This window comes from Augochlora pura, chromosome 5 (genome assembly GCF_028453695.1).
Source record: "Augochlora pura isolate Apur16 chromosome 5, APUR_v2.2.1, whole genome shotgun sequence".
NCBI classification, from domain to species: domain Eukaryota; kingdom Metazoa; phylum Arthropoda; class Insecta; order Hymenoptera; family Halictidae; genus Augochlora; species Augochlora pura.
The window spans coordinates 682,268-697,445 of NC_135776.1; the positions used below are offsets into that span (position 1 = coordinate 682,268).

Below are 15,178 nucleotides of genomic sequence, written 5' to 3' on the forward strand. Positions count from 1 at the left end.
CGGTCTAACCCAATTACAGTGCCTTTTACAGTAACGTGCAAGCTCCCGGATGCTCTAGATGCATTAAGATCCACCAGCAGGTTCCCGTAAAAGCCACCGTCCGTGCTTGCGTACCTGACGCAAGACCGGTCGAAATTCGAAAAATAACAAAGACGGCTATAATTCGCGTAACACGCCTCGATAAATCGTCTTGCGACTGGCGCCCCGTAAACGACGACGCCTTTTCCGACGTGAGCGTTCATGTCGGAACTTTCCGAGTCCCGTTCGCGCACAGCTAACATTCCCGCGAAAAGTATCCGAACGAGAAACAAGATGACGTCCAAGCTGTAGCGTCCGTTGAAAAGAGAACGTCCAGTGAAGCGCGTCTAACATTCGTTTGCTAGTGTTGCCGGGTATTTTGCGGCCGGTGAGGCATTCCATTAGAGAATGGCGGTGGAGGAGAAGGAAGGCAGACGGCCGAGTCTCATGGCAAAACGAGGCATCCGCGCGCGCGACTATGGGTTGCATTCCTTCTTCCTTGGCCGTGCTGCATGCGAAGTAACAAAGTTCAGCGTGCATGTGGCAACGGAGCGCGGGTGGCGAGGGACGAGCACAAGGTAAACAGAAAAACGGCGAAGTGGAACGTTAAGTAAATCCAACGGCCGCGACGAGAAAGGAAAAGGCTTCCCTTGCGGGGACAACGGTGGTTAAGAACGTTCCGACGTGGCTTTCGTTGCGACAGGGTGGAGAACCTTCTGCGTCGACGTCAGAAACTGTCCCAACAATCCCCGACGATCGCGATTGATTTAAACGATATTGAACACGTCTTGTTCGATCAATCTAAAAACGTAAATGTCTTTTAATGTATGAACGGCGTATCGATTAATACGTATATCGATGAGATTATAATAAAAACTACCGGAATTCGGATTTTTCAACGCACGAAACCTCGCCGGCAGGATAAATACAGTCGTCTACCTGTTAGATCATCGCGGTTGATATGCTGCTCGCTACACAGCCAGCTGTACGTTAAAAAAGATGGTGTAGCGTTAACGGTAACGCGACCACAAGAAGACGCGCGTCTTTTTATTAATACTTGACGCTAGGTCCGACTATCCTCGACCTCTATCGAAGTCGAACGACCAACCTAAGGTCCTCCCGTTAATGGTCTGCCTCGCTTAACAACGGTCTGTGTTCTTTATCCCCGACGCCTTTTGTACGCGCGTTATTACGCTCGAGCTTTCTCGTTGACTTCGCCTTCGAAACGCGTACACGTGCTTCTATCGTTCGAGGCCGTGCAGTAGCCGCTGACTGACAACGAGAGGGCATCTCGTGGTTGTGCACGCCTCTTTCCTCCAAAGTCCAGAAATTCCCACATTAGAATCACGGTAACCGCGTATGCGAGTAAACGGAACATGTTGCACAGTCGAACAAAACACTTAACTTATAGGACATCAACGACCATGATTGATTGTTAAAATTTTATTTTATAACTTTATTAAATCTTTAATAGGTAATCGTAGCAGAAGCGAAGTTGTTCCACTTTAGATAATTATTGTCCAAGAAACTATGTATATGTTCCGTTCGACCGTGCGCCGTCGCTTGACGTTCAACAGAGAATTTTATGCGAGTTCTAAGGGGAGATCGGCTGCGACGTCCGCGCCCGAAAAAGACAGACCCGACGACCGGAAGTTGAAGGAGGAAAGATCAAAACGCACCGTTCCCTGTCTACGTTGAAACGATGGGAACGTCGCGTCTGGGACTTTGTCGCGGTCGGTGACCACGAAAACCGCGCGCTCGAGACCGGTCAAATGGAATAATGAAAGAACCGCGCACTCACTGTTCCTAGAGACGTCCAGCTCCACGAGGCTCTCGAAGTTCTGGATATGCGGTGGCAACACTCTGATCTCGTTGTCGCTCAAGCCGAGCTTTCGTAGCCTTTGTAGCCGGAAAAAGTTCTGAAAACAATGGAAAATAATGAATAAACTATCGGCCCGTTTCCTACCTGGTTTCTTCCGAGAAGGTCTGTTCGATTTCTCGGTTGCCGATTCACCGACTTAACCTATTGACCACCACCGGTATCCTGTTACGATGGGATACTTTGCTTACACTCCTTGTCCCGATTATATCCCACGAATGTAGCAAAAAATCAGAACGCAAATGTCCCCCCCCCGCGATAAGCAGATTTCTCGGGAAAGAAAAGACGAGCTACAATTGCGTCAAGTTTCTCGTATCGAAAATTCTACATTGATATTGACACGATCGCACGCGTATCTCGGAAGTAGAATTTTTTGAAATTCTACGCTCGCGTTTGTAGGTTAGGGGACGCTATCAATGCAAAAGCTTACGCGGTTATCAAAACAGAACACACTGGGCGTTAATGGGTTCGATATGACAGTTTTGTTTGAAGAGGTTTCCCAGCAGTTACGAGAAATGGGCAGAACAAGTTGAAACAAATAATTTGATGGTCAAATTGACGGTTGTTTGCAACAGATCTGAAAAGAACTCGACGCATCTCGGAGGGATTCGTTTCGGGACATATCGAGAGAAGAAGAATCGACGTACAAGACGATGTGGGATATAGGCGGTTATCGTCTGTATACGGTTGTCGAAAACCGTCTGGTTCTCGAGGGCTAATAAGAGAAGACGATTAAGAAGGTTCGCAACCCTATCGAGTATGCCGTGCGCGTACCTCATCGTCGTATTATAGCCGATGGAATGATACGTCATGGACACAATAGAAAGAGGAGGAGAGAATGAGAAAGAACGAAGTAGAGAAAGAAAGAGAGGGCATAATAGGGCGGGAGGGGAAAGAGGAGAGAAGGTAAAAAGAAAAAAGAGAGAGATACACGGTCGTAAGACGGAAAGTTGGCATGTAGCGGTATTTGCTTACCTCGGGGAGATCACAGATGTGATTCGCGTCCAACAGAAGCTCCTCCAAGGTTCTCGAGTATCGTAAAATATCATCGGGGATGCTCGCCAGTGAACAGTGACGCTTGTCAATGTATTCCACCTGCCTGTTACACCCTTTAAACATCGGAATGCAGCGGAACATGGTATCCCTTTTCACTATCAATCACGTTGGAACAGCACCGAACATAATTATCCCGTATATACGGCACGGAGGACACCGACTGCTCTGCTATTTCCACATATTCCTGAAGATGAGGGATTTTTGGTTAAGAGAACACACGGAGGGAACACGGAGCGGCACGAATCACACACTTTCACGCCCTACTCGGCTGCTTTAAACGCGCTCACGGCTTGTGCCTCCAAGTCTGACGTCATCACGTCCACGAACCACTGATCACGTTGCTCGAAAGCGACGCACAACAGTGAACGAATGCGACGCTTCAAGCAACCAACTCCCCACTACTTCCGCACGTTTCGCCGCAGACCTAATGCCTTTATAGAAGGGGAACCCGATGGTTCAGTGGTAGAGGGGGGCACCGCCATTCAAATCGCAAGGACCCGATATTTGTTTACGTTTACGTTGTCGAATCCCAGAGCGTCGTTTCAAAAATTCCTTCTGGTTCCAGCAAGTGAAAGACACAAAGAAAATAAAAATGATTTCATTTTATGCATGTGTACATGCAATATTACTGGATAGTAGATTTTGTTCCTGTGTATGTTATGCCAACATAAATCAACACAAATCACAATGAGAACTAATCACGTTGCAATAGTATTACATAAATCATAGCCAATTAGATTCAATTTCTAAACATCGCCATCTACGACGAAACGTCCAAGTTGGTAGCCAGTCAATACTCTATACGTTTTGTTGTCAGATGGCGTGGATATATATTTTTTTTTTGAATCTGCAGCACCACGCATTTGGAAATATGAAAATGAAGTTTTATTTACTTCTTGACGTTACATTTCAACTTAATCGTCATGCAATAAAAATGCATCCGTAAAAATTGAATTATCTGTCACTTTCTTATGTTGAATATGTCTACGAAAAAAAATCATTTTGTAACCTACTTTTTCCATTTGAAGCAAAGAATCATGATGAGATGTCATGTTTAGATGACATCTGCAAAAGAGATTAAATACATATATGTATGTATATTCGCATGATTACATTGATGCTTTGAGTACCGTTATTTAAGGTAAGCAGTGATTTCTCTTAAAGAATTCTTTAATCAGCAAATTGTCCTATAGTATTTTTGGTTAATGTAAATATAAACTTTGTTTGCTGTCATTTATTGATTAATAATATTGCAGTTCACAATGGATATAGAATTGTTATCAAGATATTTGGAGACTTATTCTGGCAGAGATAAATTGTTGAAGACATTGTCTTATATGGCCAAGTTAGCCACATTGGGTACAACTTCCAAGGAAACTGAGAAGAAGTTTAAAATACTTAGCAGTCAATTAAGTGCTTGCAGAGTAACATTAAGGTTACTCGATGATATACCAGTGATTCACTATGCTATGTCATACGGATGGGGAAAAAAGGTATATTAATATTTATAAGAACGTTTTGTTTTGCTGTCAGTAAAAGTATGTATAGATTGGTACTGTCTTTCTAGAGGCATGTAAATTTCATATGTAACAGGAGCCCGATTGGTTGTTGAGACTGACAGAATTGTTACAAATTGGAGTTGATATTATATTTTGTCCAGTGGAGCATGTATGTTGGGCAGCAGAGCATAAACTAATTAATATCAATGTTGAAAAATGGGACATTGCATCCACATGGTTTTGGATCATTTCTCTGCACTTGTCACTGATAAAGTAAGTTTAAAAAATTATAAAATCAATGACTTAAAATTGTCTAAAATGTGATAATTTTTCAACAGATCTATGAGAAAATTGAAAAAATTGAACAACCGTAGGACGCAGTTTGCTGTGGCCAAACAAAAAAATAATGAATTATTAACCAGCTTTCGAATAATACTAGATATCAGTTATGCGGTAAATTATCTACCACCTAGTTTACTTTGGGGAGGACAGTTAAAAACTTGGCAAGTTGGAGCTCTTGGAACTTTATCCTCTTTAATTAGCCTTTATCAAGTTCTAAGCAGATTATCAGAAAGAAGAACTTATTCGTAATATAAATATTTTGTATAAGATTGCTGTGAATTAGAAGCAATTCTTATATTAATGTAAATACGGTCTTCCACTTTTCCACAGATGTTGTACGATAATTGTAAGGAGAGAAATATAGCATAAAAATTGGAAGAAAATCAGTCTTTGTGGTACAGTTATTTCATACACTGTAAAGTATAATTTTACTTATTCCAAAGCAATACAGTCTTGTTAACATAATAAAGAACAATTTATTATTTTTCATATACTAGTTTTGTGTTACAAAGTATGCTTCAACAAGGATATATGTAATAGGAGGAAAGCTAAAGCAATACAAATTATTGACACGAGAGTCAAGCCTATTCAATCTCACGCTAATGCGTAAAATCGGATATACATATACTAATGTTCGAATTATTACATATATACTACGTCTTCCTTCTTCGAGTGTTATTATTTGTAAATGATAGACTTAGGTTTTATTATTCAATAAAAAGTGAAAGAATAGGAGGCACTTCCGTATTAACATAAAAAAAATATCTTTGCTACCTATGGCGGCGATGTGATCATTGCCTCGCGATCGGTTAAATCTCTTAAAAGTTTTAAGAAAGCTTGACGTTATGCGTACCCAGTAGCAGTCTTGTTTCACTTTAATAGTAGATCACCCTGTATCGCATGGTTTATCAATGATTTTAAAAATAATTTGTGTTTACCACATTCGAATAAAATCTATGGAGATTACATTAAAAGGCACGACTCATTAAAAGTTTGTAAACAAGATAGTTCCGATAAAAGAGCATTTTTTAAAATTTCCATCGATTCATTATCCGCCGTTGATTCATCAAATTTCTTTTTTAGTCTAAGAGAATTGTTTTCCTATTTAGAATCACCCTCAGGCATATAGCAAACCGATTTCTTTTTCCTTTCGTTGACTAAAAACGTTATGGATATATTTCAAGCCTTCATAGAATATATATGTATTATATGTGTGTTGGTATTTTGTATGTTGGTATTAAAGCACTTCATGTTAGTATTTTTCTTATACATATAATAACCGTATTACTTGTTCATTGCATTTGATGTAACGCGATATATTATTTGTTTGTTCCATTTTCTCGAATCAAGCTAAATTTTTATGTCTCGAAAACATGATAAGTTCACCTCAGCCGTTTATAATTTGACGAGACCAGTGTAATAGCAGATTAATGTCTGCAATTGATTATATGCATCCTCAATCATAAACCTTAATTCTATATAACAATTTCTTCTTTGGAACATTTACCAGTAATAACTTATAGTCTATAGCTATCCGATTATAGTAAAATAGGGAGGCCCTATTCTAATACATATAATGAATTATTACTTTGAAAAACGGAGTACTCAAATTTTGATCGACTTACAGACAATGGAACTAATTGGAACACGAATCAGCGACATGATTGATTACCAAATCATTAGAATTCGTGATTACCATGCACCTATCGATTTTTTGTTGTTGTGTATAATTACATTCAATGATTAGTACTTTGCACAAGCACACATTTCAATCAGGCTCGGAGGATTCAAGAATGAGGAAAGGTTGAATGATTCGTCTGGAAAACAAACATTCTTCCGAACATTAAAAGGAACAGAATCATGAAACAGAGAAGAACACAGGGAAAAACGACAATATAAGTCTATTTGCAAAAAAATGTGACTTTTAATTGACTCAACAAAATGATATCAAAACATCAGAAACGCGATGAGAAGACCACGAAAATCTTGTTGAAAGAAAATACATAACTTAATATCGTAACAAAAAATAAAAACAGAATCAATTCACTACAATCCGCTCCAGAATCGTAGACCGTGTACTACCTCCATTTCGTCAACAGTTAAACAGTCCCTGTAAACGAAAGTTTGCGACGCTTACCGTTTTCTTCGACGAAGAATATAAATTATGAATACAGTGGCCACTTCTTTTTGGCAATACTCTTACATTGTACGATCTAACGTAAAACTACAACGACGGGCAGTAATCGCCGACGAACGCCGGAATAGAATAACGTCTCACGAGGGGGAAATGGGTTTGTTAGAACTCGATGAAAAGTCATCACACACATGTTCTATAAAATGAAAACACGTTCACCGCGGAAAATAATAATAAATCGTTCGATTTAAATTCCCCTGGTTGTTTCGAAAACTACAATAATCTAATATCCCCGCATAAATTACGATTAAGCGTAACATTTTCGCCGATGTATCATTATAGCGGCGCGTTGTATTTTACGAATATATTTCTGAACACCACCGAACATAGCACTTGTATCTTTTTCTATTTCGATCTTCTTTTTGTAGCAGTCGAGTGGCTTTCCAATTGGTATCGCATAAAAATTATTGTCACTATAAAAGCCACAATTGAGCCCACATGAATACAATACTAAATGCACACTCAGTTACGCGTCTGACTGCTGTACGTAAGTTCTACAACGTGCCGACGTTCGTTGTTGTTCAATGGCATGATTACCATTTTATTCGCAATAAAACGATTAACACGAGAACCCGTCTCTAAGTAAATGTACGAAATAAAAGTATCATTTTTGTTGAACGTAGGTGATAACTATGTTCGTAAATATAGGAACTCTTTATGAAGCGCGATTTTTCTTTTCATTACTCTCTCTTCCTCTGAATCATCTCAATTAGTCTTTGTACCGTGGACGTGTACGATAACAACAATAATAAACAATTCGTTTGAATCTTTGCCGATCAGCTGGTATATCCGGTATTTCTCTGCTTGGTATATCGTCAAACCAACCGCCTGCAGCCCAGCGATTAAAACTAAGTTTGCACCCTGTCAGTAAGTCAGCTAGCGCGACGTCCGTGCAAAAACAAATAGTCAAAAAAGAAAAAGAATTTGAGTATGATATCGCGGAAGGGAAACTTTGGTAAACTGTACTTAAATCGCGGCGTTGTTCATCAGTGCACGGTGGTATTCCGGTAAGTTAAAGGATGGCGACAATCCGACCACATGATGAGTCTTTGAGTCACGCATCAACGGCTCGTGATGCCACATCGTCTCCATCCAGTGCTGCCATTGCCAGCAGATACGACAAAAATGGCGCAAGCACATCTTGAATCATTAAATATTGTTCAAGCAATCGCAATAGTACCAAAAATTATAAAATTTCTTAATATTAAGAAAATAATAATAATAATAATAGTTGTTCTCACCGCATCACGGCAAAAATAGGGCCCTTGCTGCACTGAACATTCAGAGCACATGGAATCTTCAAGATACGGATCAACTTGTACCTGGTGAAGATAGTTATCATTTAAGATTTTAACATACTTTCTTATTTTGTAGGACCATACCAACCTTCTTTGTGAATTTCGGAGTTTTTATCTCAACAAAAGCCGTTGCGACTGCTTTCATGTACGAATGTTTTGTCTTAAATGTAACACGACCGGATCCTATTGGATACTTATGTTTGTCAGTATCAATGCCTAAAATAAAAATACAGATTTAATAGTAGATTATGGAGATGAATGATGACATAGAATCTTTACCTGCGTAAATAACTCCATGGAACAAATCATCCATAATTTTGGCTAAGTCACTAGCAGTTAGCATGCCATGAAGTGCGCCAACATATACTGTTTTATCAGCGTCAAGCTTGTTCGATCTGGATCTTACAAAGTTACTGTATTCGAAGGCCCAAGGTATCACTTGTACCTATGTTACAATGTTTTAGGATTATAGAAATCATAACGGAAGTAACGAGTAGCGCTAACAATACACACCTCTTTTGCTTTCATTCGTTTTGATGACACCTTATAATACCAACTACCTCCATTGGTAAAATCATGTGTACAACATTGCAACAAGTTTCTCACCTATGAAGAGCAATTTCTCATTAAAACTCAAAGCTGCATATATTTCATTCTTAACGTTCCACGAGCATTTTATTAATTACCTGTTTTTCAGACTCAAATATGATATATACGTGTCCTTTAGGTTGCGGTGCGGATTGATCTTTTCCTGGCCAATCAACGCGTACCTGCCCAAACTGCTTGAAAGTGGCGATTAAGAGGGATTCCGTGATGTCCCATGGCACACCTCCAAGAAATACTTTTGACGAGTAACCAGAATGATACTGAGTACGCGGTGGCAACACACCTCTCCAGGTGCATGTTGGATTACACAGTGCTGAAACAATATCTATGTTTCAACGGGATAGAGACTTATTCTAATTCGTATCTAATTGAATTAATTATTTATTCTATATACCAGCAGCGTTTTGATGAGATCGCACTAAACGATCCGTGGTGTAGCGCGGATCTAAATCGTAACGGTTCACAAAATATTTTCTCATTCTCTGCAACGCAATCGCCCTATTCTTTTCTAGTACATCCTCCGGTGACATTCGCGAAACAAGCGACTGAGAGAAACATCCTGATGAGTTCATCGACTGACAATTCTGTTAAAAAGTTTTGTCAAATTAAACTTACATCAATAAAACTGTACGGTTTAAAACATAGAAATGGAGGTCATCTTTGACAAAAGACTACCATGATGTCAGATAGAGAACCATCCATGCTGCTTACGCCACTGGCTTCCGAATCCGCAGGTGAATTTGATCTCGAACCGTTGCACTTTAATCCATGACCGTAATCGAATGTAGGACTGCTGCATTCGCTAGAAATAAAAGAAAAATGATTAGTGCTTATTCTGTTACAATCACAATCACTTAAAGATCAGCTGAGAATACCTGTAGGGTGTAGAGCCACGAATGGCTCTTCCAAAGTAAGGAGATTGAATGGGAGATGTTGGAGAACCTATGTGCTGCATAGATCCTCGATTTGTCGGTGATGTTGCCGTCTGATTATTATTATTCGTAGAAGTGAATGAATAGGGGTTCGAGTACAGACTACTTGTGGTACTGGGGCTGCTGGGTGTGGTGATAGAGTTCGGTGAACTTGGAACGTCCAACATCGATGAGTTCGAATAGAGACTGTTTGTGTCCTCGCACTGTGTTAACAAAAAAATCAAGATTAGTAGTTGCAATTCAGATAGAGTCTTCGCGAAATCCCATAAATTCCAGATAGGGTAGAAAAGGGTTTCGATTCAATCTAACTTTACCCAAATGCAAGTTTCTCGGAGGATAGATCCGATTTAATCGACGAAAGGACAGCATCTTTTCACGGTGTTTCTTTCCACGAAACTCGCAACACTGTAGTTGGAACGTATCCAAAGGAATGTTACAAAATAAGGGGGTAGGAACACAGAGCATGATTACAAGTTCACAGGGAGAGGTCGTAGGCCGCCGAGCGAGTCGAGAAAAGGGGATGAGGCGGCGAGAAAAGTGAGGGGGCTGTGATAGAGCCGTTTGGCTCGGGCTTGTAAATTCTTTGGCCATACTAGAATCCGGGTCGCAGTAACGCGGCCCGCTATGCGTAATTTATTTTGCTGAACGTATTATACGTCGCTTCTAACACGCGGGTTTCGACGACCCATCGGCCCTTTATGTACAGATGCATCCAGCAAATGGAGAGGGTAATAACGTTAAAGGCGTCGAGAAGAGCCTGATAAAATGTCCATTAAACCGTCTGGTCGATAAGCCGCGGCTTTCGCATGCTGTTCTCCTCCTACTACCGTGGAATCAGCGCAGATTATTTTACTGAAAAAATCCAACTTTCAAACAGCAACGTTCACTTCTAGTACAGACTTAAAATCAACGTTTCAACTATTGTTTAAGCTTTTAAACAAATCCTTAACACACAGCTTTGTCTGGACGGTTACATTTATTTCGGTTTTAATGACAATTTTAATCGTTTCCGGTCGCTATGCTTATCCCGGAGAAAATTTGTAAAGACGTCTGCCGTGGTTACAAGAATAAGGGAGAGAGAGAGAGTCCGAGAACAGCTTCAGGAGCTTGTCGAGGACAAAGTGTGCGTATCGCGATCCGTTATCGTTACATGTACTATCATAAATTGATGTTAGGCCTCTGTCGCAACAAATATATTGAAAATCGATACACCCGGTAGCCGGGTGGTCTATTGTGACCAAAAAATTAGCCGCGACTGGCTGACTGAAGAAGGAACCTCGAGGAGCAGTTGGAGTCGCTCCAATGAGGATAATCATTGTTCTGGTTATTGCGTTGGCAGCAGGCATACGTTTCATAATACTGCCTCTGCTTCAACGGTCGCGATTCTCCCTAACACGTGACCGTCGCTGCCATTACAACAACATTAACATTATATATGTTCGTGGTAACAACTAATAATAATATTCTGTGATCAAATAAATAATCCTCGTGTATGTAGTCAAGTATATTAGGTATATTTTCAGTTACCTATACTAGGGTTAATATTGAAGGTCCATAGGGGTGAAAAAAAACGAGAAAGGAAGAAAGAGAAGAGAGTAAATTCCAAAGAAGAGCCAGGGAAACAGATTCCCGGGTACTGTGACTGGGAATAACGAAGCTGGTTGACCTAAATGAGAAAGTTAGAGAAATTTGAGAGGAGGCTTGTGGTCTGTTATAAATGCATGCACGAATTAAAAGTATCTATTACCTGGTAATGCTGAGAAAATCCCGGATTACGATTCTGGTGCTGATGATTTCGAAAACCAGGTGATCCGGACGTCGATTGATTATTCATGAACGAAGGCATCCCCAGGCCTTGAGACAATCCCCAAGGCATTCCAAGCCCAAACAGATCCGTGATCGACATGTCTGTTGGCGTGGATGGGAAAAGACGAAAGATAATAACAGCGTTTACAAAAATCACAGCAAAAACGAGACGAGCGAGAATTGTCCATTGACAAATGACGATCGGTCTCGCTCATTAGTTTCGAATCGAAGCAGAAGAGTTCAGAACGTATTTCAAATCATTCATCGGGTGTCTGTCGAAATAGGGCAGGTTTTTTAAACACGGATTGACTTTGAAATCGACTGATCAACGCGCAGCTTTACGAAACGACTGAAGAAGGCAAGACAAATTTTACCATTAACATTGTTACTTTTCTTCGTGTCCTGGGAGTATCCTTGGAAGCTGGCTGGGGATGGCAGGTCCAGTAACAAGTTGCTGATCGATTGAAACTTATTCAGCTTCTCCCGTTCACGATCGCGATCCCATTGCTGTTTCATCTTGTCACGATTCAATTGCTCCTTGTCATGTAGCTGGTGCAGCAACTGGTCCCTGTCCCATGGCTGATGCACAATGTCCTGGTCGTGGGTTGTTTGCGGATTTTGCCCGTGAGAAGGCTTTTCATTATTTAAGCCCGATAAATCCGCTACTTTTGCACCGCCAATTTGCGCCTGCTAATAAGTCAAGCACAATTGATTAGACATCATCGTTAATCGATAACAATTATTCTTCTCTATCGATTCAACTGGTGGATCCGCTACGAAATGTATTAAATTTCTTCACGCGAACACGCTTCAACACAGAACACGCGAACCAAAGTTTCCATGCACATTCCTGATTTAACATCGAACAGTGTTCGATAGCATCTAGATAAGATGCAATTACGAACGATGATAATGATAGATGATAATGATATGGTAATGATAGATGATAATGATATGGTAACGATAGATGAACAACATGTTTCGTTAAAGGCGTCAATGTTATTTGAATCTCATGTACCGCACGGAAAGGACCAATCACTGTTCAAATCGTTCGTTCTTGTTCGTCACCGCAACGGAACTGTTCGTGTGATTTCCGGTGAACACGATAGAAGATTTGAAAAGCTAGGCGATAAGATGCGCGGTGCCAGTGTACCCGAAGAATGTATGAAATGCGATTAATAGTTAATGATAATTCTATGTGGATCACCTACCGCTGGTATGTTCCTCGTTGAGGACATAGCTGCGAGCGGAACTAATAGACTGAGCTCTCGTCAAGAGCTTTCAGAACAGAACAACGAAAACAGGTGACTGAAGGACGCCACTCCCAGCTCGCGTTCGTGGAATTCGGAAAAAAAATTTTGCAGGGTCGAAGTAAGATATCAAGGCATTCAGGGGACCCAACAGGAATTCGATACTTCGTGGAATTCAACGTCGTCGAATTCGAACGCGTTTGTCGCTAAGGACGTCTTCCGGACACACGCAGTACATGGTTTAGGGGTGAAATTCAATTCCGAGAAGTAAATAGTAAATAATCTGTTCTACAATATTTGAAATTGCTCGTACAACTGCGAACATTAAATCTGTATGCGGAATACCGAAAATTAAAAGATTTCACTTTGTATCTCGGATTATTTAAATTAAAACGATCTTGATCGTATACCGGCACCGGCTAATGCTTCAATAATATTTGAAATACATTGTCTCAAAATTTCGCCCGGCTTTGGCAACACATAACGTTCTATAGTTGAATGTTGCGTCTTATGCTAATATAGATCTGTCTTTCTCGCTCCCTCTGTCGGCAACGTACGTTACAATGTAATCATTTGCGTTCCGATTAATTTATGCTAGTGAATACATTTTCGTCAAAATTGTTAGAAAAGAAATATTTATACGTCGACATTAATTAGTTTTTAACCGATATTTTATGAATATTGGGGATGACACGTTTCCTTTCCCGATGTAACCCTTTGAGTCATCGAATTATGCGTGGGTTACACCGATATCGATTGTCCTTACTAAAGTCCTCGACATATAACTCAAGACGACGTATACATATATGTATACCATATACATACATGGTGTGTATACGTCAATAATGATTTCGAGAAAATTCAAATTCAAGACATAAGTATTGCCGAATAATTAACGTTAAGAAGAATATTATATGCTGCGATAATAATGGAATACTTGTAATTCAATACTATACTGTTATCATTTTTATATTCCCGGTACGAATGCTACAATGTGTTTTAGTTACAATATCGTACAATCGGAGAAAAAAGTTTCTTCACACCATTCACAAAAATGATTTCAGCCACATTGTAAGAATTTACTTTGTACGAAAACAGTGTAGGCTTACGTATGTAAATCGACGTATTCAAAATTGTATCGTTGATGGCAATTAGAACCATACATTACGATTACATACTTTCCTTTCTTGCTCTACAGAGTATCGTATGGTCCTGTAGAACATTGATATTAGAATCAAAGACCAAATAAATTCAAATGCAATAAATCTTTGCTTTATCTCTCCTTGCCCGATGTGGTATAGATGATAAGGGGGTAAGGGCGATTTCAGAGGGCGCAGTGCACATATTTAATCATACATGTATATACATACAGATATATAATATATATAGATAAAGGGCAGGTCTATCGGTGTACGAAACGCAACGTGTTTTGCACGTGGACGCGTTGCGGTTCAAACGTACGATTCCCGTGTTTATTTACACGTGAGGACACGCACGACATTCCATCATATCCATTACATTAGATACTTTACACCACCGTTTCCCCGATTCGAAACAGCACCACAGCAAAAAAAATGATAAAGTAGGTTAGCGATCGACCGTACGAGGACTCGAAAAACAGGGGCCACGCGAAAATTGACACTAGCTCGTAGCACAGTCGTAGTCGAATAGCTAATAAAAAATGAACAACTTACTGATTGCATTAACATGGGCATGCTGATCCTCCGTTGAACTACCACTGACTTCAATCGTTCGAGCCGACGTTCCTTGGACACGTTTTGACGTATGCACAGATTCGAATGATCCTCGGATGAATTACGCGAATTTGAAACAATCAGCGAATAATCTCGTTACATTAAACGTTCCCTTCCGTCTACTCGATGATCCCGCCGGGTTCTCGATCGTTCGCCGGGGGATGACTTTTGAATTGGTTCAACTCCCAGAATCGCCCATTTATAATCGATTGAATTAGTTCTATCGGAAATGAAAACTTTTTTCCTCTTAGTTTCCTCGATTTTAACGTTGATGCAACAACGATGGAGACGAAACGCCCATTCTTCTCCACGTTGCTCTACACAGCAGACTGAATTGAATTGTCCTCCCATTTTCGACAACGAATCCTATCTTCGATAAACGCCGGCGCGGATCGCGACGCACCCTTGTGGAATTTTATATACATTGTGCCCCTTAATAAATACAAATTCAAATTTCTTCATACGCCATTAGCGAATAATAAACATGAAAATTGATGTGTTCTTCCAGGTAAATATTTAACAGTCCCATTAATAATACCAAATT

At 40.2% G+C, this 15,178-nt stretch overlaps 3 protein-coding genes across 9 annotated transcripts in view; 1 reads left to right on the forward strand and 2 right to left on the reverse strand.

Moving 5' to 3' along the window:
* Scrib (scribble planar cell polarity protein) overlaps positions 1 to 3,304 on the reverse strand; it is a 38,436-nt gene extending 35,132 nt beyond the window's left edge. For 2 of the 4 annotated variants that reach the window (XM_078181652.1, XM_078181653.1), the window contains exons 1-2: positions 2,873 to 3,304; positions 1,820 to 1,937 (exon numbers count right to left, since the gene is read on the reverse strand). In XM_078181652.1, the coding sequence (XP_078037778.1) occupies positions 1,820 to 1,937; positions 2,873 to 3,034 (280 nt within the window). In that variant the 5' untranslated portion in view covers positions 3,035 to 3,304. Of the gene's footprint in view, positions 1 to 1,819; positions 1,940 to 2,872 lie in introns of those variants that run through there. The other 2 variants (XM_078181655.1, XM_078181654.1) reach the window with 1 other exon arrangement.
* Positions 3,305 to 3,781: 477 nt separating this feature from the next.
* Positions 3,782 to 5,283, forward strand: Pex11c (peroxisomal biogenesis factor 11c). Its single transcript, XM_078181698.1, has 4 exons — positions 3,782 to 4,094; positions 4,210 to 4,446; positions 4,547 to 4,725; positions 4,791 to 5,283. Exons 2-4 carry the CDS (start codon positions 4,216 to 4,218, stop codon positions 5,041 to 5,043), a joined length of 663 nt encoding a protein of 220 aa, XP_078037824.1. The 5' UTR covers positions 3,782 to 4,094; positions 4,210 to 4,215; the 3' UTR covers positions 5,044 to 5,283.
* A 1,411-nt stretch (positions 5,284 to 6,694) lies between these two features.
* Orb (polyadenylation element binding protein orb) lies at positions 6,695 to 14,972 on the reverse strand. 4 transcript variants are annotated; one of them, XM_078181677.1, is made up of 12 exons: positions 14,575 to 14,972; positions 12,005 to 12,320; positions 11,572 to 11,732; positions 9,768 to 10,027; positions 9,568 to 9,694; positions 9,287 to 9,476; positions 8,973 to 9,217; positions 8,800 to 8,892; positions 8,566 to 8,731; positions 8,375 to 8,502; positions 8,230 to 8,310; positions 6,695 to 8,128 (listed from the first exon to the last, which is right to left on the reverse strand). In XM_078181677.1, exons 1-12 carry the CDS (start codon positions 14,593 to 14,595, stop codon positions 7,955 to 7,957), a joined length of 1,962 nt encoding a protein of 653 aa, XP_078037803.1. In that variant the 5' UTR covers positions 14,596 to 14,972; the 3' UTR covers positions 6,695 to 7,954. The 4 variants fall into 4 exon arrangements, with proteins under 4 accessions (XP_078037803.1, XP_078037805.1, XP_078037801.1 ...); XM_078181679.1 differs by lacking the exon at positions 14,575 to 14,972 and adding an exon at positions 12,842 to 12,933 and having other exon boundaries at positions 9,604 to 9,694; XM_078181675.1 differs by lacking the exon at positions 14,575 to 14,972 and adding an exon at positions 12,842 to 12,933.
* Between the last annotated feature and the right edge of the window lie 206 nt (positions 14,973 to 15,178).

Coding starts and splice junctions, on each gene's coding strand:
- Orb (XM_078181675.1), bottom strand. CDS start 12,868: ATGTCCTCAACGAGGAACATACCAGCG. Junction 8,732..8,799: donor AACGAATGAAAGCAAAAGAG/GTGTGTATTGTT, acceptor ATTGTAACATAG/GTACAAGTGATACCTTGGGC. Junction 8,503..8,565: donor CCATGGAGTTATTTACGCAG/GTAAAGATTCTA, acceptor TTTTTATTTTAG/GCATTGATACTGACAAACAT.
- Pex11c (XM_078181698.1), top strand. CDS start 4,216: ATGGATATAGAATTGTTATCAAGATATTTGGAGACTTATTCTGGCAGA. Junction 4,447..4,546: donor CATACGGATGGGGAAAAAAG/GTATATTAATAT, acceptor CATATGTAACAG/GAGCCCGATTGGTTGTTGAG. Junction 4,726..4,790: donor CTGCACTTGTCACTGATAAA/GTAAGTTTAAAA, acceptor ATTTTTCAACAG/ATCTATGAGAAAATTGAAAA.